Consider the following 23,148-nt stretch of genomic DNA (forward strand, 5'->3'; position numbering starts at 1 on the left):
GAATTGATGTTAATTTGTGTGTTGTTTTTTTCGACTGAGTTTAATATTGTATTTGAGATTTCAATTTTATTTTGGATCGATTCTTCAACATAACCTTCTGCGACAGTATTGGATTTCCAGCCTCCGTGACGTTTCAATGTTGTGATGTCGCCGCCAGCGTTTACTAAAATTGTCACAGAACTCCTGCGAAAACAGTTGTCTTTCGATTGCATATCCGATAATAATCGATACTTGCGCTTTCATATTGCTACAATGGTATTTTCTGATTGGTGGAACATCTGAACTTTAATGAATAGGTGTACTTTAATGAGGTCCATTAAAGGGCTGCTATCAGGTATATAATTACTACATTTCGGCATGGTCGAGCATAAACATATTTAAAATATAGGAAATACTCCGGGACTGATAAAATTTATTGTTGAAATAGGGTTTATTATCTTTTTGGTTTCCTTTGTACTGAGGTTAGACTGTAACCCACTATGAGTTGGAGGTTTTTCTATGTTATTTGTCATGATAAATGTTACATATAGTAATGGTAAAATTTATCCTGATTATTATATAAGTCATTCTGGAAAAAAAACGTGTGAAAGAGACAGCTTTAAATATAATTATCACAAAGCAACGGAAACTTGCGACGCTTTACTTGTAATCTACTAGAGATTAAATTCTCGGTTGTTTCGGTTTGTAACTACTGGGTGTTCAATTCAAAGTGTGTCATGACGTCACTGTTGATGAGTCAGCGATTTGAAGAGAGTTTCAGCTTTTGTGTCAGAGAAGTTGCCTATTAATCAAGGCGTTCAATCTGAACTTGAGAACGTGTACGGTATAACTTGAACGACGTAGCAACAGATGGCGGTCTGTACGGTCTGTGTGCTACCATAACCTCTTTCGAACTGTGTTTTGCGCGGGCAAGTCGTACGCAGGGTATTTGTTATCATCGGTTGCGTACGGCAACATTCCACAATACAAATCAAATGCTCCGTGTCCATGTTGACCGTCGACGTTAATGTCAACAAATACATAAGTAATCGTCTTAACCCTCTCCCCATATCCCGATAGTAAGAAAAAGCTCACCTCAGTACATGTTTCGAAACAGTTCACATTCCTGCCACTACCGGCGTTACCGTACGTATCGGTAAGTACTCTTCTGAATGAACGCCGTACTTGCTAGGCAACTTCTCTGGCAGATAAGTAATACACCTCTGCGGAAGTTTAGGAAGATTGAATTCTCTAGGCTCATCGACTAGCCACTTGACGGCATACAGCGAGCCATGACACACTTTGAACTGAACACCCAGTATAAGATAACAGTACTAGTTTAAGACCTGTTTCTAGTTAATCTACATCCAGCGCCACACTGTGACTCAGTTCCCCACATAGTTTTAATAACTATAAAAATACCTTTATCTTATCCAGAGTCCGGCCGAAAGAATATGGCAAAATGTTTGTCCTTGTATATGCGTGAGGGTCGCTGGCTTCACGTTGGATTCGTCTTAAAAGGGAGAGAAGACTAGATTCGAACTGGTTACGCCGCGTCACGCCATACGCTCGTGGTCTGATAATTGTGAAGCCATCACACACGAAATTCCTTCATTTCGAGTAGGGAAGGAAAATCACCTAGCGAGCAGCATATAAAAGTCAGAACTCTGCGTCAGTTAGGCCTTATTTGTTTGTTGAAGCCGCGAAATGTACGTCGAAGGAAGCCTTCATTTCTTCTACCGAAGAAGTTGGGTACGCAGTCTTAAGGCCTTTGAACAATACAAGGTAATGTAGGCATAATTTTCGATAATCATTTAAAATGGAACCAACACATTAATTACCTTTGTAATAAATTACGTAAAATAGTACATTATTTTGTTTTATTGAGGAATTACTTGTCAATAAGTTTATTACGCACAATATATTTTAACTTTATTTCAATCGGTAATTATGTATGGAATTATAGGATGGGGTAGCTCATTTAAATCCAATTTTAATCCACTTTATTTATTACAGAAAATAATTAAAATATGTCTCCATAAACCTATTGATTTTCCATCTCAAAATTTGTTTTTAGACTTTAATGTACTTAACGTAAGACAAATTTATTATATTGTATTAATAAAATTCATATACATAAAAATCGAAATCATTTTGAATTGTATTCTCATAGTTATGAAACAAAAGGTATGAATTCTTTAAGATTGTTTGAACCAAAATGCAACACTATTACAGTATTTAATCATAGTAGTAATTTAGATATACTTCACCTGACATAATTAGGACCAGAAAATCCAGACGTTTGAGATGGGCAGGACATGTAGCACGTATGGGCGAATCCAGAAATGCATATAGAGTGTTAGTTGGGAGGCCGGAGGGCAAAAGACTTTTCGGGAGGCCGAGGCGTAGAGGGGAAGATAATATTAAAATGAATTTGAGGGAGGTAGGATATGATGGTAGAGACTGGATTAATCTTGCTCAGGATAGGGACCAATGGCGGACTTATGTGAGGGCGGCAATGAACCTCCGGGTTCCTTAAAAGCCAGAAAGTAAGTAATTTAGGCCCAAGAATATATAAAAAATATATATTTAAATATCTTAATCTTGTCAATTCTAATAGTTCTAGTATTAAATTTAAAAAGTTATGTTTGGATTTTATAAAAATTGAAAAATTGTAAATTTAAATTTATATACTATAATTGCATAGTAGACATAAGAAAAATTGTATTGTATAATTATTAATTTCAATTCAGGAATCCGCCCCTGAGCACGAGTTCTACTCTTTCAGGGGCGAGCTAAAGTTTTTCTGTATATATATTATATTTTGTTACAATTATTAGCAAAATAATAAATAAATAAATGTTATTTAAAATTATTTCATTGTAAATAGTAGGGCCTAGATAAAGTAAATTATAGACTGAGCGTCGATTTTCCACTCTATTGTCCGAGTTCAAATTTGCATGGACGAAAACGGTGCTCAGATTTCTACTAGGCCTACTTTTCAATAATTCACAATCATCTATATATATATATATATATATATATATATATATATATATATATATATATATATATATATATGAGTCAATCCATCTGCAGAAATAAACGTGCATGTAAATCTGTGCCTGCACGTATTTGCAAAATTTCCAAAATGGGGATTAGTACAATTAAAGTTGTTCTTTGGGTCTGTGAGAAAATATTTGAAATTAATTTGTTATAAACGTCAGAATGAAATTAATATTTAATGGTTACGGGTGTGACATGAAAAGGACATGGAAATTTGACTTCTGACACTCCCTATCAGATTCCTGTGCATCTATTTAGTTTTCAGGCACAATAATTTTTTTTGTCTGTACTTAAGGCACCAACAATCCAGAACATAGAACAATAATATCTTCATTCAGGCTGTGGAATGAAATATTAATTTGGAAAATTATGGTTACGAGTGTGACATGAAAAGGACATGGAAATTTGACTTCTGACACTCCCTATCAGATTCCTGTGCATCTATATAGTTTTCAGGCACAATATCTTTTTTTTGCCTGTACTTAAGGCACCAACAATCAAGAACATAGAACAATAATATCTTTATTCAGGTTGTGGAATGAAATATGAATTTGGAAAATTATGGTTACGGGTGTGACATGAAAAGTACATGGGAATTTGACTTCTGACACTCCCTATCAGATTCCTGTGCATCTATTTAGTTTTCAGGCACAATCTTTTTTTTTGTCTGTACTTAAGGCACGAACAATCAAGAACATAGAACAATAATATCTTTATTCAGGTTGTGGAATGAAATATTAATTTGGAAAATTATGGTTACGGGTGTGATATGAAAAGGACATGGAAATTTTACTTCTGACACTCCCTATCAGATTCCTGTGCATCTATTTACTTTTCAGGCACAATATTTTTTTTTTGTCTGTACTTAAGGTACCAACAATCAAGAACATAGAACAATAATATCTTTATTCAGGTTGTGGAATGAAATATTAATTTGGAAAATTATGGTTACGGGTGTGACATGAAAAGGACATGGAAATTTGACTTCCGATACTCCCTATCAAATTCCTGTGCATCTATTTAGTTTTCAGGCACAATAATTTTTTTCTGTCCTTAAGGCATCAAAAACAAGAAATAGAACAATAATATCTTTATTCAGGTTGTGGAATAAAATATTAATTTGGAAAATTATGTTTACGGGTGTGACATGAAAAGAACATGGAAATTTGACTTCTGAAACTCCCTATCAGATTCCTGTGCATCTATTTAGTTTTCAGGCACAATATCTTTTTTGTCTGTACTTAAGGCATCAACAATCAGGAACATAGAACGATATTATCTTTATTCAGGTTGTGGAATGAAATATTAATTTGGAAAATTATGGTTACTGGTGTGACAGATGGTTACGGTGTGACCTGTGCAATAATAATGGAGAATGCTGGATTTGCAATGAAAATTCTGCCCTTGGGGAAAATATGAATGAATGAATGAATGAATGAATGAATGAATGAATGAATGAATGAATGAATGAATGAATACATGTCGTCGTTGTTCCTGCAATAACTCTATGTGCAGAATATAAAATTTATCAGTAGGGAGGAAAAACACATTGATGCATTCTATAGCAGTGGTACAAAGGGGATTGTGAATTCTTATATTTTCGAAAGAAAGAAATACAATTACATATAGGAGATTCTATTATTTGGAGTATCACTTTTTAAGTTATTTAATGGAGCAAAAATCTGAAAATCGATAAATATGTCACATAGGAGTTATTGCAGGAACAACGACGATGTGCTAGGTTATACATTCCCCGGTTTGTCCATTTAATCCATATGGGTTAGTTTATAGTCCGGTATGGTGACACTATTTTGGTGGCCCTAGGGAAAGAAGTGGAAGACGACGATGAATTCGATTTCGGACAGATTTGTGATAGGGAAAATGGCTTCGAGGAAGTTTTACTCTTGCCACTCGTCCATTTCTTCATTGTGTTTCATCTCGCCCGATTGAGCCACCATCTTATCACTATCCTGTCTGTGAAGATTTCGTATTACCTTTGTCAATTTTTGCCTGAAGTTTTTTTTGCCCTCAGTGACAAAGCAGTGCTTTCTATTTTCACTTCTGTAGAAGAATTTCGGTGATTTTTTTATGAAATGGTGGACACTTGATACTTGACTACACCCAAGGTTCCCCACCTATGAACAATGAGCCGAAGTTGTTCTTTTTACCATCGTAGACGTTGCCCTCTGTGTTCTGTGGGAAGTGAACTACATAGCACAGTACCGCATAATGATTAATGGAGCAATGGTGGAATGCCAGTGCTCCGCAAAAATGTACCACCAAGCACCACAAATTCCAGTTCGACCGGTCGAAATTCGAATCCGGGCTACCAACGTGTAAAGTCGAAGTTCTATTCGTTCGGGTTTTTGTGTAGCTATTTCGGAGAACTTATTATTGATAATAGGACTAGTTACAGAGACAAATAAAATATATTGTATTGTAGATTATGTAAGCGTATTCGAAAATAAGCCTGTTATTCGAAAGTTGAAAGATAACGTCCATCTCCCAAGTACGTGTTTGCAAATTGTTTCGCCTACTTTACGAGATAAAATGTGCATTACCCGCGCTTTGTTAGGTATAAATTAAAGTTTTCCTACGTCAGCATTTGTATGATAACCATTTTTGTTCATTGGTAAGTCCGTTACAGCAAAGCGATACATAAGTAATTAACTCAACCAACCTGAATCGAAAGTTAGTATAGGTGCGGCAAAGGATTTGAATGCTTTTCAAATGGAAATAATGCAGCGGATATGTAAATAAGAAAAAAATGTGTTACTTCCCAGAAAACTGGCTTTGTATACCATTTTGATATTGATACATACATTTTGCCTTTCTTGAAAATTACGTCCCTCAAATGTAGTCTGTCTCTTTCAATGCACTCTTCAAGTCTCTCCCTGAATTTACGTGTCGCGATTTCCTAGGCAATGGCAGTCTTCAGGTCATCGAATGTTTGGAGCCTGTTTATGTAAACTTTTGACTTCAAATAACCTCACAGAAAACAGTCGCAGATGGTGAGGTCAGGCGAACGGGGAGACCAGGAAATGTCGCCACGCCGAGAAATGTTGTGCCCTGGAAACATGAGGCGCAGAACTTTAATGTAGTTATGAGCCGTAACACCATCTTGCTGGAACCATATCATCTGTCTTAATCTCACGAAGACGTCTACGCAGTTAAGATTGAAGAAATCTCGTCAGCGTTTGGACGTAGCGTTCACTATTCATGTTACAGTGTTCCCGTTCTCCTAAAAAAATACGAACCTGGTTTCTTATTAGAAGCTGATGCTGTTATTCTGAAGTTCTCTACCCATTTCTGTATAGTACTGCGGCTAAGAACGTCTGCGTGGTGGCCGACATCAAAATGGAGACTAAAGAGGCGCTATGTTTTGACAACAGAATCACTATTCTTTAAAAATGTTTCGATAAAACAAGCACGATGCTGCATACTCTACGACTCCATGATTACTAAAATGACATCGAACAAGCTGATAAATGACGATCGATCCTTACCCATTTCTCCCCACATTGCTCAGTAAACGGCTTTTTAACTCCTTTGCCGCACTCTGTACAGATGCCTCAAACTAGGAAGCTGCCTGGAGAGGGGAAGTAGTAGAGCTAACGGAGGGGGCCCACCTAGGCTCCGATACCCAGGTATAGTCATATTATCTGAAAAGTTGACCGCTTGACAATGTATTCAAGATGTACCCTCCCTATGCAGCCTTCTCAACTGTTATTAGAACTGAGCTGTACCGTTCTAGTCCACAGTGCACAGTAGTAGGCGGACAGTGGTAGGGAGAAGTGCTCTATGCGCCTGCGCGAACGAGACAGCTTGCTAGTTTGAGGCATCTGTACCAGAACATTTTTCTTATTTCTCTCCCCACCACAGATTAAAAAAAACTGTATTCCTAGCTAAATGGATCTGTGCTCATTACATAGTAGATTTTTCAGCAAACAAGATGTGGAGGAAATGTTTACTCTCCTGTTTCGGGTGTGGGTCAGTTCCCTCCCGCGATCAATTTCCACAGCCCAATTTCCTCCCGGTTGATTGAAGTCCTAAGATAATATCCCCTTTCTCGCCCAGCTAAATTTTATTTACAAATACAAATAGCCCTCTTCCCTCCTCATTACTATAGCTACGTGGAGGAATATTATTTTGTGAACGCACTGTGATGATTTTGTTTCTTCATACGGGCTATTCCTTCTCAAATCGACCGAAATATAGAGAAAATTGACCTTGCAATTTTTAAATACAATGAAACTTTTTCTGTCCGTAGACAACTATGATACAATGCTTTGTGCAAAGTTTGAGGCATCAGAACTTCATTTACTTACTTACAAATGGCTTTTAAGGAACCCGAAGGTTCATTGCCGTCCTTACATAAGCCCGCCATCGGTCCCTATCCTGTGCAAGATTAATCCAGTCTCTATCATCATATCCCACCTCCCTCAAATCCATTTTAATATTATCCTCCCATCTACGTCTCGGCCTCCCCAAAGGTCTTTTTCCCTCCGGTCTCCCAACTAACACTCTATATGCATTTCTGGATTCGCCCATACGTACTACATGCCCTGCCCATCTCAAACGTCTGGATTTAATGTTCCTAATTATGTCCGGCGAAGAATACAATGCGTGCAGTTCTATGTTGTGTAACTTTCTCCATTCTCCTGTAACTTCATCCCGCTTAGCCCCAAATATTTTCCTAAGCACCTTATTCTCAAACACCCTTAATCTCTGTTCCTCTCTCAGAGTGAGAGTCCAAGTTTCACAACCATACAGAACAACCGGTAATATAACTGTTTTATAAATTCTAACTTTCAGATTTTTTGACAGCAGACTAAATGACAAAAGCTTCTCAACCGAATAATAACATGCATTTCCCATATTTATTCTGAGTTTGATTTCCTTCCGAGTGTCATTTATATTTTTGTTACTGTTGCTCCAAGATATTTGAATCTTTCAACCTCTTCGAAGGATAAATCTCCAATTTTTATATTTCCATTTCGTACAATATTCTGGTCACGAGACATAATCATATACTTTGTCTTTTCGGGATTTACTTCCAAACCGATCGCTTTACTTGCTTCAAGTAAAATTTCCGTGTTTTCCCTAATCGTTTGTGGATTTTTCTCCTAACATATTCATGTCATCCGCATAGACAAGAAGCTGATGTAACCCGTTCAATTCCAAACCCTGCCTGTTATCCTGAACTTTCCTAATGGCATATTCTAAAGCGAAGTTAAAAAGTAAAGGTGATAGTGCTGCTTTAGCCCTCAGTGAATTGGAAAAGCATCAGATAGAAACTGACCTATACGGACTCTGCTGTATGTTTCACTGAGACACATTTTAATTAAACGAACTAGTTTCTTGGGAATACAAAATTCAATAAGAATATCATATAATACATCCCTCTTAACCGAGTCATATGCCTTTTTGAAATCTATGGATAACTGATGTACTGTACCCTTATACTCCCATTTTTTCTCCATTAACTGTCGAATACAAAAAATCTGATAAATAGTCGAAATATTACGCCTAAAACAGCCCTGATGATCCCCAGTAATTTCATCTACGTACGGAGAACTTCATAGTGTTTAAATTAAAAATATTTTAATTTATCGTATTTTCATAAAATTAGCAACTTTAAACTGTTGTGGCTCCGAAACCCTTTCACGCAATGATCAAAATCATGGTTTATTTTGATGCTGAAAAGTTAAAGTTTATATTGACATGTAAACAGTTTTTCTTACTTTTACGGAAATGGATAAATTTAGATTTTTGTTAATTAAAACACCTTTGCCCACGAAAAACATTTTAAAAATATATGGTTAGATTCCGCATTGAAAGTACAAATAAACACATATTTTTTACTAGTGCAACGTTAATAAGATAGTATTGAAAAATCAAATAAAAAAATAAATAGTACGCGCGTGAGCTAACCAGCTGACTGTGAGGCGGGAGCTAGCCTAGGCAAGCAAGGCCAGGAGACAAACACGTGATGTTTCGTCTAGTAGCGCATAGCTGGGCTAGCTTTATCACAGGTTTTTATAAACACAGGAGTAAAATGACGCCCAACGCTCGATTATCTTCATCTGTCGGCCAGTGCGTGCTGTGTTGCGCCTTTCAAGTCTAGGCGTGTGAAAATAATTTATTTAATACCCCCGAAACTTATTGCCGTGACACTAAGCAAACAATGCCGAATCCCTCTTAATAATGCAAGGTTTTTTCTCAATATTTTTTTACATTTTTACAAATAGGCAAAAAGCCTAAAAGTAAGTAAAATCAGATTATCTGTCTCTCTGTATACAATAAAAATAAGGATTTCTTCTTATTATAACCTACCAAATGTCAGCTTCAAAATGAGCTCTCGTTCAATGTTCTGCAGTAAATAGTTCCAGAGTTCTGAGCGCTGAAAGAGACTTGTTTTTCTAAAATACGCTAAATTTGTCGCTCAACAATACGAAAACCGTTTGACTTTCGATAGTATATTTTTGCAAATGCACTCTCCTCAGCACCTTGTATAAATAGGGAAAGAAATTAGAGTATTAAAAAAGTGCGAGGTGTTTTACTGATCGATTTCATATGGAATAGCCCATACGCTGTTCACTTCTAGCGCTGTAGTTCTGTGCTTACTTTGTAACAGTGTTGACATGTAGGCTTAATGTAACAGTTAAGTGGTTGTATTGGATTAGTTACTACTATGATTGAGGTAACGAAAATTTTATGTGAGAAGGGAAAAGGGCTTAATTTTATGTAGTGGATTTAAATTCAGTTTCCAGAAAACATTGAAGGACGACGTACAAATGACTTAATTTTATGTAATGGATTTGAATTCAGTTTTCAGAAGACATTAAAGGACGATGTACAGAGATGGACATACATAAAAAACGTGTAAGTGCTTCATTAAAACTGATTCAAATTCTGAAATAATGATTGAACGAAATATTGAGCATAACCATGAATGCTTTAGTTCCGATATCCTGAACCGAGATATAATAACATTTAGCAGCGATCTCGGCTGAGGGGAACACGTTACTGACACAGCGGGAAAGGCATGGAGGGCATTACACTTTGTGATGAGGGTACTAAGGAAAGGCTCTGATAAATCCAAAGAGATTGCATATAAATCACTAGTTCGTCCAGTAATGGAATATGGTGCTGCATGTTGGGATCTTTACAGATTAGAACATATAAAGACACTGGAAAAGATTCAAAAACGGGCTCTCAGGTGTTGTCGTAATAATTTACCATTAAAATGGGACACACTCACGGACCGGAGAACGCGAATTCGATTATGCGCAATGTTCAAAACATACAGAGGTGAGCCTGCCTGGAGAGAAATAAAAAATAGGTTGCAGCCGTCAAATTACTCGTCAAGGAACGACCACTCATATAAATTGAGGGAAAGAAGACAGAGGACGGACACTGGAAAGTTTTCTTTTCTCAATCGTACTATCAGGGACTAGAATGCTTTACCTGCATACTTACTAAAGGCTTTACCAATAACCAAAAATGTATTTAAAAATAGGCTTAAGGACTTTACTAATAGACGGTAGTATATTATACACATTTCTTAAAGGTTGTAATTGATATCTTGTTATTTGAAGTGTTCTATCAGTGAGGAAGTGTGTTGTGTGAGTGAAGTGTGTAGTGTCAGTCAAGTCTATTGTGTAAGTGAAGTGTGTTGGTGTCAGTTAAATGGCTGTGCAATGTATTTGAACAGTGAAATGTTTAGAAGTGTTAGTGAAATCAGGTAGAATCAGTGCAGTGAGTGAGTTGACAGCGAAATAAGTGTAGTGCCGAAAGGTACTTGTGCAGGTATGAACCTGTCACACTCGTGGGTCTTAGTTCGAACTTAGGGTTAAGATACAAATTAGGTTTACTTTAAATGTTATTTTAAGTGACCATGTTTCATTTAATTTAGGATGCTCCTTGTTATTAGGCCTATAATTATTTTATTATTATTATTATTATTATTAGTAGTAGTAGTAGTAGTAGTAGTAGTATTAGTACTATTATTATTATTATTATTATTATTATCATCATTATTATTATTATTAATTATTGTTTTTTATTAGTTGTCTTTATTATTAATTGTCATTATTGAGTGTAATTAGTTACCACTGCCACCGGGTATATATAAATTTGCAGTGTGAATAAATACATACATACATACATACATAATTCGCAATTGTGCTAAACGGAAAGCTACGGATATTAATTTGAACTTATGACAGTCCGCAGTCTGTAAGTGGAACGAGAAGTTGTGTTTCCATTTCAGATGAGGGGGAGGGAATTGACCCATAACCTCCTTGAAGTTGCTTTGAGATGGGAAGAAATAGACCTGTACCTTTTTTTCGGGAGGGAATGGGGCTACGTGTTTGGGAGGGAATCGGATAACTCTGCCTGTTTCTATGGTCCCTCTATTTTCCAGCCTATGATTTGCCAAGGAAATCATAGCTCGATCTAGTAGAACCTGTGAGGTTTATTGTAGACAGACCAACTGTAAAATCGTACCTTTTCCAATATTTCTGTTTCCCCTTCTTACTTAATTCACCACTGCTTCAATATGTGTTGCACCACTTTAGGTCATGCAGCCTGACGGTACTGTCGCGTTGCTAGAGTTACTGCAGTAGCCGTGATGTTGTCAAATTTTTCATAGAAACATAACCATTTCCCCTAAAACGATGAATGTTAGAAAAACTTATTTAGATTTTTCAACCTCTCCTCATGATAATAAACATACAATATATATATATATAAACACAGTTGTATGAACACTTTACAAATGATGATAATTAAGATTGGTAAAATTCAAACATGTTTCGGAGGGTGCCCCTCCATCTTCAGTGACATTACCACGACTGCAAAATGAAAATAAATATATATAAGGTTCGTGGATAGTTATGTTTAAAAAATAAAATACAAAAATATACGATGTCTGAATATTAATATTAAATTCTTGTAAGACTAGAAAAGGTTCAGAGCTTAATGACCAGTGTGCGTTTTATTAAAAAATATAAAAGAATAAAAGATATAAAAGGTTAAAATAAATAAAACTGGTATTTATAAAAAAATGAACATCATAAAAAGTAAGTACTATCTAATAGTAAAAAAACATGTATCATTTACTTTTTGTACTTTTTAATACATGATACATGTTTTTTTACTATTAGATAGTACTTACTTTTTATGATGTTAATTTTTTTTATAAATACCAGTTTTATCTATTTTAGTCTTTTATATCTTTTATTCTTTTATATTTTTGATTAAAACACACACTGGTCATTAAGCTCTGAACCTTTTCTAGTCTTACAAGAATTTAATATTAATATTCAGACATCGTATATTTTTGTATTTTATTTTTTAAACATAACTATCCACGAACCTTATATATATATATATATATATATTCCTTTTACAGTCGTGGTAATGTCACTGAAGATGGAGGGGCACCCTCCGAAACATGTTTGAATTTTACCAATCTTAATTATCATCATTTGTAAAGTGTTCATACAACTGTGTTTTATATATATATATATATATATATATATATATATATATATATATATATATATATATATATTGTATGTTTATTATCTAACCCATGAACACTGTTTAATTGACCTTACATGTGTGAGTTAAATATCTCCTCATGATCTATTACCAGTTTTATTTTGGTGCAGTGGTTACCTTCCACCCTGTATACACATTACGTATTCAAAACGCTCTGTCCAAAGTCGTATAACACGAACTTCTGATAAAAGCCTCTACGTCACAAACTGTTAACGCACCACAATCAACCAGCCAGCATTTGAAAGGCAGATAGACAAGTAGACAGGTGAGCAGACAGACAAATTGCATTATTGACATCCTTAATGGTGCTTTTCGCAACATTGGAGGTGCGAACTCACCTGAAATAAATATCTAGCGATGTTTTGCAACAGTCAGTAGAACTACTTACGCTCGAAGTAGAAAACAGATAGCTACACTGAAGGCAGACTACTCTAGGGAATCCAGCTACCAAGATAACTTGCACGGACGATGACACTGCTACTACATACTTAGGCCCTACTTACAGAGGTGTGAAAATTATTAGAATAATCTTAATTTTAAAGGTTTTTTAATAGTTCCTTCACAAATATTCATTGAATTGATGAATATTGGTATATAATATTCCAGGGAAAGGATTTATATGTAAATACATATTTACTTATAAAGCTAATATAATTTATATTTTGCATTATCTTTATGTTTCACAATGTGTAGGGTTGAAAAATCCTACTTTTATTTTCCATATTTTTCCATATTTTCGTTAATTTCCATATATTTTCCATATTTCATATAAAACAGTCCATATTATATTAGGTTTAACAATAAAACAAAACAAAATTCCATTAACTTTTAAAAATACATTTCAACAATAGAGATTTAAACACATGTTCAGTAATCCCTTTAACATCAGAGTTATTTGAAAATTAGCAGTCCTATCAACAATGGGAAAGTAAGTTACAAAACTGTATTAATTTAATTTAAAATTTTTAACAGACTTCAGTTGTGCAGCTCAACAGTTAAATGCCAGTCAGAGTACACATAGGTTCAGTTTTGTAAATCATACTATAAAGACGGTAAATATGCCAAAAGTACGTCATTCAGTCAATTTAAAATCAAAACTAACAAGTTACATTTCAGAATTTAAAGAAGATGGTTTATCAACTGACAATAAAATATTATTTTGTAATTTGTGTCAGTGTGCAGTATCATCTACACAAAAGTTCCTGGTGCAACAACACATTACAACTAGTAAACATCAGGCCAACAAACAACTAAATTCCAAGCAGAGACAATTGTTTTTAACACAACCAACAACATCGAATGTAAGATCTGAGTTTAACATCGACCTGTGCCGTTCTCTCATCTCTGCTGATATTCCTCTCTACAAACTAAAGAATAAGGTCTTCAGGGAATTCCTTGAAAAATATACTCAACATACAATCCCGGATGAGTCAACACTTAGGAAGACGTATGCTCCATCCATCTACGATGAGACAATACAGAAGATAAGAGATGAAATTAAAGATAGTTCAATTTGGGTTTCCATTGATGAGACTCCCGACAAAGAAGGTAGACTTGTTGGTAATGTAGTTATCGGTTTGTTAAGTGAACAATATTCTGAACGAATTCTTTTACATTGTGATGTTCTAGAAAAGTGCAATAACAAAACTATAGTTAAACTGTTCAACGAAGCTATGGGTATCCTGTGGCCAAAGGGTATTATGTACGATAATGTGTTATTCTTTATTAGCGATGCTGCCCCTTATATGGTCAAAGCTGGACAAGCATTATCTGCTGTATATCCTAAATTGACTCATTTTACTTGTGTGGCGCATGCATTTCATCGTGTGGCAGAAGTGGTCAGAGACAATTTCCCTAAAGTAGATTTGTTGATTTCATCAGTGAAAAAAGTATTTCTCAAAGCTCCCAGTAGAGTTAACGTGTTGAAAGAAATGTACCCTGAAATTCCATTGCCACCAAAGCCAATTTTAACTAGATGGGGTACATGGCTAGAAGCAGTTGAATATTATGCCGAACATATAGACTCTATTAACAATGTTCTCCTTGCATTGGACTCTGAAGATGCAGTCTCAATTGATACTGCGAAAACAGTTACCTGTGACATAAGTGTGAAGAATGACTTAGCTCACATTCAGCATACATTTTCATGCATCATAAAAACGCTCAAAAGTCTCCAAAATAGGCATCTTTCACTATCTGAAAGTTTTGAAATTATAAATAGTACTGTGGAACAACTGAATCGTGGTAGAGGTAAAGTTGCAGATGCAGTAAGAGCTAAGGTGGACACTGTACTTTCAAAAAACCCTGGATATGAAGAACTACAAAAGGTTGTTGCTGTGATGAGTGGTGAATCAACAGTGAAGATTAACTTGGACTTATCCCCAGCAGACATTGTGAAATTGAATTATGTACCAGTTACTTCTTGTGACGTCGAACGCTCTTTTAGTCAGTATAAATCTATCCTCAGAGACAATAGAAGAAGATTCACTTTTCAGCACTTGAAAGAAATGTTTGTAACCTATTGTTATGGTAACAGACAATAAAAATTGTGTTTTGTTGAAACTACATTGGAAGATAAGGTACGTCCATTATATTTTTTGTTTAGTTTGATTAAAATGTACCAATATTTAACGTACATAGTCATTTTTTTTATAATTTTAAGTCCATATTTAATTCCATATTTTGGTAAAAATCCATATTTAATTCCATATTTTGGTAAAAATAACTACATATATATTTACATATTTCATATATTTTTAGTCCATATAAATCCGTTCCCTGAATATTACTATACTGATGTAGGATATATTTACTACTAACAATGCCGGAAACCATTGTTGTACAATGATATTTTTCTTATTTTACAATTGTTATGGGAATTCAGAAATTATTATATTATGTTGGCGGAATTGGAAACATAAAAAAATTAATTAAGAAATGCTTTAAACAAATTGTTCTTTGCGTTTACATTGTTATGAAGGTTCAAATGAACGTATACACTGCCGTCGTGATCTAATACAGGCCGTAAGGCAGACCACGTGACTCGCTTAACAGCTGTTAGCGGTCTTTCAACCATATCAATTAGTTGCAGTACATGAAAAATAACATATATTTCTCTGAAATGCAGTGTAATTGCGTCAGTAAAATTTTAAACAGTGACTGTGAGACACTTGAGACACAATTCACTTGCAACGTAAGGTATAATATTATTTTTGGTGTGAAAATTACGTTGTTGCAGGCAAAGTTCGTATGTGTGATACCTGCCTTTATTTCGATTAAATATTGCGCCCTTATGTGGTTAAGTGAATTTTTGGTGTTATAAACAGTAAATATGTGTAATAATATACACGTGAAAGTGAAACATTGACTGGGATGTAAAGTAAATTATGATTAGGCCTAAGTGCAGCGTTACTGATGTTACTCTTGTCTAATCCATTTTTGTTAGTTCACCGTATTTGTTTTATTAAATTTAAATTATTGCGCCCTTCTTATGTGTGAACAATCTACATTATAAATAATACGTTTGATAATATACACAATTTGAACTAAAAGCAAGATACATATAGTATATTATGAAAAATTATACCTTATAGTTTTCATTACTGTTACAGTATCTAGTATTGTAATTAATTGAAATAAAGCACGCTCGCTTCATTACGAAATTCTTGCACATTCATTTAAGCACGTTTCAATAATTTTCAGTTGCATCGCACGCATATTTTGATGTGTTGACATTATAGGTTATGTTTACTCTATCAGTACTTGCCTTATTTCTGTATTCGCAATTATGCATAATAATTAAGATAACGCTACGTATAACTTGTAAATGCAATTTGTCTACACTTCAATTGTATTTATTCGTTTCATACGGTACTCCAGTCTGATTAGTTTAATATGTTACCAGGGCTAAACTAGCGCTGAGGTAGTTCCCTTCGTATTCATACACCTTGCATATACTAATTAGTTCAGTTAGTTCAGGCTTTTATTATGCCTTGCTTAGAGGATGAAATGCATCTCCACAAAAAATAAATTCAACTGTTTTCAGTTCAGAAGTTACCGGAATTATATCTCAGCGCTCGTTTAACCCTAGTTAAGTAATATAACCGTATGTACATTTCTTAGGAGGGACTGTGGTGAATTTTCTACCTATAAGTAAGGAAGATAACCGTGTTCTGAAGTTTATCCTAAATATATTTCTCTTTACTAAATCTCACAATAACTTTCGTTCTCAACTTAAAATGTTGGCGCAAATAGGTTATGTTGACATGGTGAATTCTCTTCACATAAAAATAACACAGTTTTATAATTATTCCTGCCACATTATGCAACAAATAAATGGAACTAGCCGGAACTTATGCACACATTACATTGAATAACAATTTAATTGTATTATTTATTTATTCCCTACTATACTGGGTCGTATTGAATTCTATTTATCTAACCTACCAGATGAAGTAACACACAACCGTACGTACCTACACTAATTTCATAGGAGGGACTGTGGTAAATTTTCTATCTACAAGTAAGGAAGATAGATGTGCTAAATTAAAATCACAATATAAATAATTCTTCTTTATTAAATCTCAAAATAGCTTCCATTCCAAACTTAAAATGTTGATGCAAGCAGGTTATGTTAACATGAAAAACTCCGTTCACATTAAAATAACACAGTTTTGTAATTATTTCTGCAACATATTATGCAGTAAGAAGTGAACGTATCTTATACACACATTACACTAAATAAAATTGAGCACCGACACGCATTAAAGTAATATATTTCACTCAGCTCCGTATACTCAAATAGAAAAGCCCGACCCATCGAGTGACGTCACACATCCTGCATTACTGCCTGGTTTAGATCACGATGGCAGTGACGTATACATCTGTTTTGTGCATATAATTTTTGATGTTTCCAATTCCGCCAACATAATATAATAATTTCTGAATTCCCATAACAATTGTAAAATAAGAAAAATACCAATGTACAATAATGCTTTCTGGCATTGTTAGTAGTAAATATATCCTACATCAGTATAGTAATATATACCAATATTCATTAATTCAATTAATATTTGTGAAGGAACTATTAAAAACCTTTAAATTAAGATTATTCTAATAATTTTCACACCTCTGTACTTACAAATGGCTTTTAAGGAACCCGAAGGTTCATTGTCGCCCTCACATAAGCCCGCCATCGGGCAGTACTCCGTTGTGTAACTTTCTCCATTCTCCTATAATTTATCCCTCTTAACCCCAAATATTTTCCGAAGCACCTTATTCTCATACACCCTTAACCTCTGTTCCTCTTTCAAAGTGAGAGTCCAAGTTTCGCAACCATATAGTACAACCGGTAATATAACTGTTTATAAATTCTGTTAGGTTTTTTGAGAGCAGACTGGATGACAAAACTTCTCAACCGAATAATAACAGGCAATTTTCCATTTTTATTCTGCGTTTAATTTCTTCCCGAGTGTCATTTATATTTATTACTGTTGCTCCAAGATATTTGAATTTTTTTCACCTTCCAAAAGATTTCCAGTTTTTATATTTCTATTTCTATTTCGTACTATGTTCTGGTCACGAGACATAATCATATACTTTGTCTTTTAGGTATTTGTTTCCAAACCTATGTTATTACTTACTGCAAGTAAAATTCCCGTGTTTCCCCGAATAGTGTGTGGGTTTTCTCCTAACATACGTCATCCGCATAAAAAATAGCTGATGTGACCCGTTTAATTCCAAACCCTCTCTGTTATCCTGGATTTTCCTAATTGCATATTCTACAGCGAAGTCAAAAAGTAAAGACGATGGTTCATCTCCTTGCTTTAGCTAGCGCACAGTGAATTGGAAAATCGTCAGACAGACACTGGCCTATACAGACTGTGCTGTAAGTTTCACTGAGACACATTTTAATTAATCGAACTAGTTTCTTGGGAATACCGAATTTAATAAGATTAGTATATTAAAGTTCTCTCTTAGTCGAGTCATATGCGTTTTTGAAATCCATGAATAATTGATATACTGTGCCCTTATACTCCCATTTTTTCTTCAATATCGGTAGATTAAACAAAATCTAATCAATAGTCGATCTTTTACGCCTAAAACCACACTAATGATCCCCAATAATTTCATTTACCTATGAACTTTAATCTTTTCAAAAGAATATTCGACAAAATTTTGTATGACGTCAACAAAAGTGAAATTGCTCGAAAGTTACTATAGTTGACCTTTTCCCCTTTCTTAAAGTTATGTATTGTTCTGGTTCAATTTACTTTTCCCAAATAGCAAGTTCAGATTTATAAATTTCACTAGATACTGCGCTTCCACCGTCTTGTAATAATTCATCTGGAATTTGATCGATACCTGGAGACTTGTACTTTTTCAGATTTTCCATCGCAGTTTCGACTTTAGAAAGTGTGGGTTCGGGTATAAATGGTTCAGCAGTTTGAATTTGAATTTCGCCCCTGTCATTTCTATTTGGCCTATGTACATTTAGTAGTTGCCCAAACTAGTTTTTCTATTTGTTTAGGATGGCAAGGAAGTCACCATTCTCATTCTTGATCAAGTTTGTCCTTGCCTGATATCTTCACTTAAATTCTTTTATGCCCGTATACAAACCTCTAATGCTTTTTTTTTTTTTTTACTTTTGTGTCTACTTCATTCAGTTTTCTAATCAAGTAATCTCTCTTTTTTATTCCTAAGTGTACGACTTGCTTCCCGTCTTTCATTGATGTAATTATCTCTATTCTCCTAGACTGGATCCTGTAAAATTTCAGTTTTGCCTGTTTCCTTTTTTTCTGCTACCATGTATTTGTCGCTAGTCTCCATAATTTTATTAAATTCTTGTCATTACCAGCCAAAAGTCGTTACTTATAACGTCAGCATCCCTGAGGAGGGGAAGGAAATTAAGAAATTGAAGAAGAGATCGCGTGCAAAAGAATAGAAAGATAATTGAGGAATGCAGAAGTACAGGAATATATGATTGGAAAAGGAAATGTAATGGAGGAACGATGGAGAAATACTGACGAAAGACGGAAGGTAGAAAGGGAATTGAGAAGGAAATAGAGAAATGTAGAAGAAAGGCGCAGATGAGAAGAAAAGTATGTAGAAGAAAATATATCAAGAATGAAAGAGGAAAGTCGAAGAAGGAGAAGCGGAATAAATGGTAGAATACAGAGGAAGAGATGAAAGAGCACAAGAAGAGAAGACGAAAACAAAGAGGAAAATGGAATGCAGAGAAAATAAAGAGTAGGGAAGGAAATTGAAGGGGAACTTATTTTTTTTTACTTGGGTTATTTAACGACGCTGTACCAACTACTACTTTCTCCAACCAGGAGATAAACCGTTAAAGGAATGTGCTTACTATTGCGTAATCTATTGGAACGAAGTAGATAGATAATATTGGAGTTATAACGTCAGTTTAAAAATCATGCGCTCTCCTGCATATGTTATTTCCCGTATGGAGGGATTAAAAGACCAGGAGGTTAACAGTGATCTAATTTTGTAACTAAGGTAGTATAAAAATGTGTATATCAGTGTTATCGTTTGTGCTTTGAGATAGCCAATAGAGATACGAGTACCCACGTGTGTGACCTTATGACATCTTATGACATCAACATTCATTCACAGCATCACCCCGCTTCGTTTCATTCCCTGGAGACTTTCTCGTGGTTGGAGTACAGTAGATTATTTGGCGTCGATGGTATTGGTGATAGCGAGGTGGTATCTGGCAAGATGAGGCCGAGGATTCGTCAATAGATTATCTGAAACTCGTCTTACGATGGAGAATACCTCGGGAAAATCCCCAACCAGGTATTCAGCCCAAGCGGGAATCGAACCCACGTCCGAGCGCAATTCCGAATCGGCAGGCAAACGTCTCAGCCGACTGAGCTACGCCGGTGGCTGAGAAGTTAATGGAGGAATGGAGAAGAAAATGGAGAAACAGAAGAAGAGAAGGTGGAGGTAAATTGAAATAACAGAAGATTGATAGACTGGCCTTACATGGAATACAATAGCGGTAAGATTGTTTGGGTGTTTGCCGTGGAGCGAGTGACGCTAGGAATTTGATTCCTGTCTATAGCACGTGCGTAGCATCACGTAACTGAAGTGAAGTTTGAGGTGAAACGCGCGGGGCGAAGCCTGGAGTCCGCATTCCAGTGCTTGTTGCTGGAGCGAGTAGAGCACTAGGATTTCCTGCGATACGCGGTAAGCACGACGCCGAGCTTCCACCGATACGTCACAGGACGTCATGGACAAATATTTTATGTCCAAGAGCCGAGACAGAATTCTAGCTAATTTCTTTTGCGTTATATGCAGTGCCAAAATTTGTGTATTACCGTGTTGTTAACTCCTACTAGCATCTGCCGTCCAGAAGTGTCGTTAAATGAAGGTATAATATAACTTACAGGGTGAGCAATAAGTATGGAATATTGCTAATAACTTCTTAAATTTTAATTTTACAAAAAAATGGTTTTATACAAAAGCTGTTGGACATAAACTGTACAATATGATACCAGTATTCGGAAAAGTTATTCAGACATGCAGGGTGTGACAGTAAATTTTATTTTTTTATGCTCGACCATGCCGAAATGTAGTAATTATACACCTGGTAGCAGTACTTTAATGCATGTCATTAAAGTACACCTATTCATTAAAGTTCAGGTTTTCGATTATTCTCGGATATGCAATCGAAAGATAACGAGGGAAACGTCACGGAGGCTGGAAATCCAATACTGTCGCAGAAGGTTATGTTCTGTTACTATAACAATTAGCGTTAGTTGTAAATAATATTCAAATAAATTCAATTTGTCATCTCGTTTTTCAATTCTAAATCAATTTCCAGGTTATACATTCTCTGCATTACATCAAGGTCAATGACATTATTGTTCCTCGGAAAAAAATCAATACTTTCGCGCCTGCGCACATCTCACAATTCAAGAGCTATGAATAAGGTCTCTTCCGATCTTGTCAGATACAAATAAAATGTATACTTCTGAATAATTTAAAGTTAGAAATATGGTCGAGCATAAAATGTCGTATGAAACTTGCCTACAATGGTAATTAAGACGCTCGTATGAAAATTATGAAACGAGCGCAAGCGAGTTTAATAAACAAACATACTTGCGTCTTAATTACTATCATTATAGGCTCGTTGCATAATATACTAGTTTTAAATTACACCCTATATTAAAATTTACATATTCCGAATCTCCATTAAATTTTACGTATGAATTTGTAGAAATTTTATCCATTTACCCGTTTCATGTCTTTTAACTATTTATTAAACCTATTTCATGGACTTCAAACTTGAGACAAATAAATATGTAAAATCATGTTGAGTAGCCATAAAAGTAAAGAAAACACTATGACTAACGAAACTTTACCACAAATGCTCAAAATTAGAACCATTCACAGCTAAAAAATGTCCCAGTCTAGCACGAAATAGTCCATTCTACGAGTAAGAGATGAAACAGGTCAGTCAAGTAACTGTGAGAAAGACAATGGACTGTTTCCGTGACAGACCGGGTTCTCATTTTGAACACCTGTACGTTTGGTTAGTGATAGTGTTTTGTTTAGTTTTATGGCCTTCTCAACATGATTTTACTTTGTGTGAAGTTTAAAGTCCACGAAACAAGTTTAATAAATACTTAAAATACATACTTGAAACGGGTGAAAGGGTAAAATTTCTACACATTCATACGTAAAATTTAATGGAAATTCGGAATATGTAAATTTTAATATAGGGTGCCATTTAAAAAATAAAGTTTACTGTCACACACTGTATGCCTGAATAACTTAGGGGGAGAGGATGGTATTTTTTGGTGAAAAATGAGTAAATTATAAAAAAAAGTCTTTAAAATACTCTGTGATATGTGTCGAATGCATAGCATAACATTTTGAGGGTATTTGTGCCCTTATCGGATGTTGAGTCCCCATTTTTAAACTTCCTGCGTTATGGATTTTTAAATCACTCGCCCACTTTTATTGTTGTTTCCGGTAAATTAAATAATTTTTTTTTCTTTAAAATACCCTTTATTATGTGTGGAATGCATTGCATAACATTTTGTGCCTTTATCATATGTTGAGACGTCATTTTTAAACTTCCTGCGCTATGGATTTTTAAATCACACGCCCGCTTTTATAGGTTTCCAGTAATTTCATTTTTTTTTGCTACATTGCCAGACAAAAATGGATATAATTTCTGAACTATTAAAGATACATGTTTGAAATTTAGAACACACATTCTTTAGACTATTAGGAAACTTTTCTCTGTAACAGAATTTTGTTAATTGATTTCATTTAAAAAATACGTCCGTTTGTTTATCGAGAAAGGAAATCAGAAAATTTTTATTAAATTTTAATTGTTTATTTTACAAAAGTAGGGACTAATATCAAAATTCTGTTACAGACAGCTTGTAGAACATGCTTTTGCAAATATATTGCAAAAAACTGTTTGAATCTATCTTTAAAGACGGTTTAGATATATCGGTTTTAGTACAATCATGCATTGGGTATATTTTTTTCAAATTTGGG

General features: G+C 34.9%; 1 protein-coding gene across 1 annotated transcript in view; it reads left to right on the plus strand.

Moving 5' to 3' along the window:
- The first annotated feature begins 1,606 nt into the window (after positions 1-1,606).
- The window catches only part of Hmgcr (HMG coenzyme A reductase), a 136,435-nt gene continuing 114,893 nt past the window's right edge, over positions 1,607-23,148 (plus strand). The window contains exon 1 of the mRNA XM_069816375.1: positions 1,607-1,764. Coding sequence (XP_069672476.1) covers positions 1,687-1,764 — 78 coding nt within the window. The 5' untranslated portion in view covers positions 1,607-1,686. The remainder of the gene's footprint in view (positions 1,765-23,148) is intronic.

This window comes from Periplaneta americana, chromosome 17 (genome assembly GCF_040183065.1).
Source record: "Periplaneta americana isolate PAMFEO1 chromosome 17, P.americana_PAMFEO1_priV1, whole genome shotgun sequence".
Classification (NCBI taxonomy): Eukaryota; Metazoa; Arthropoda; class Insecta; order Blattodea; family Blattidae; genus Periplaneta; species Periplaneta americana.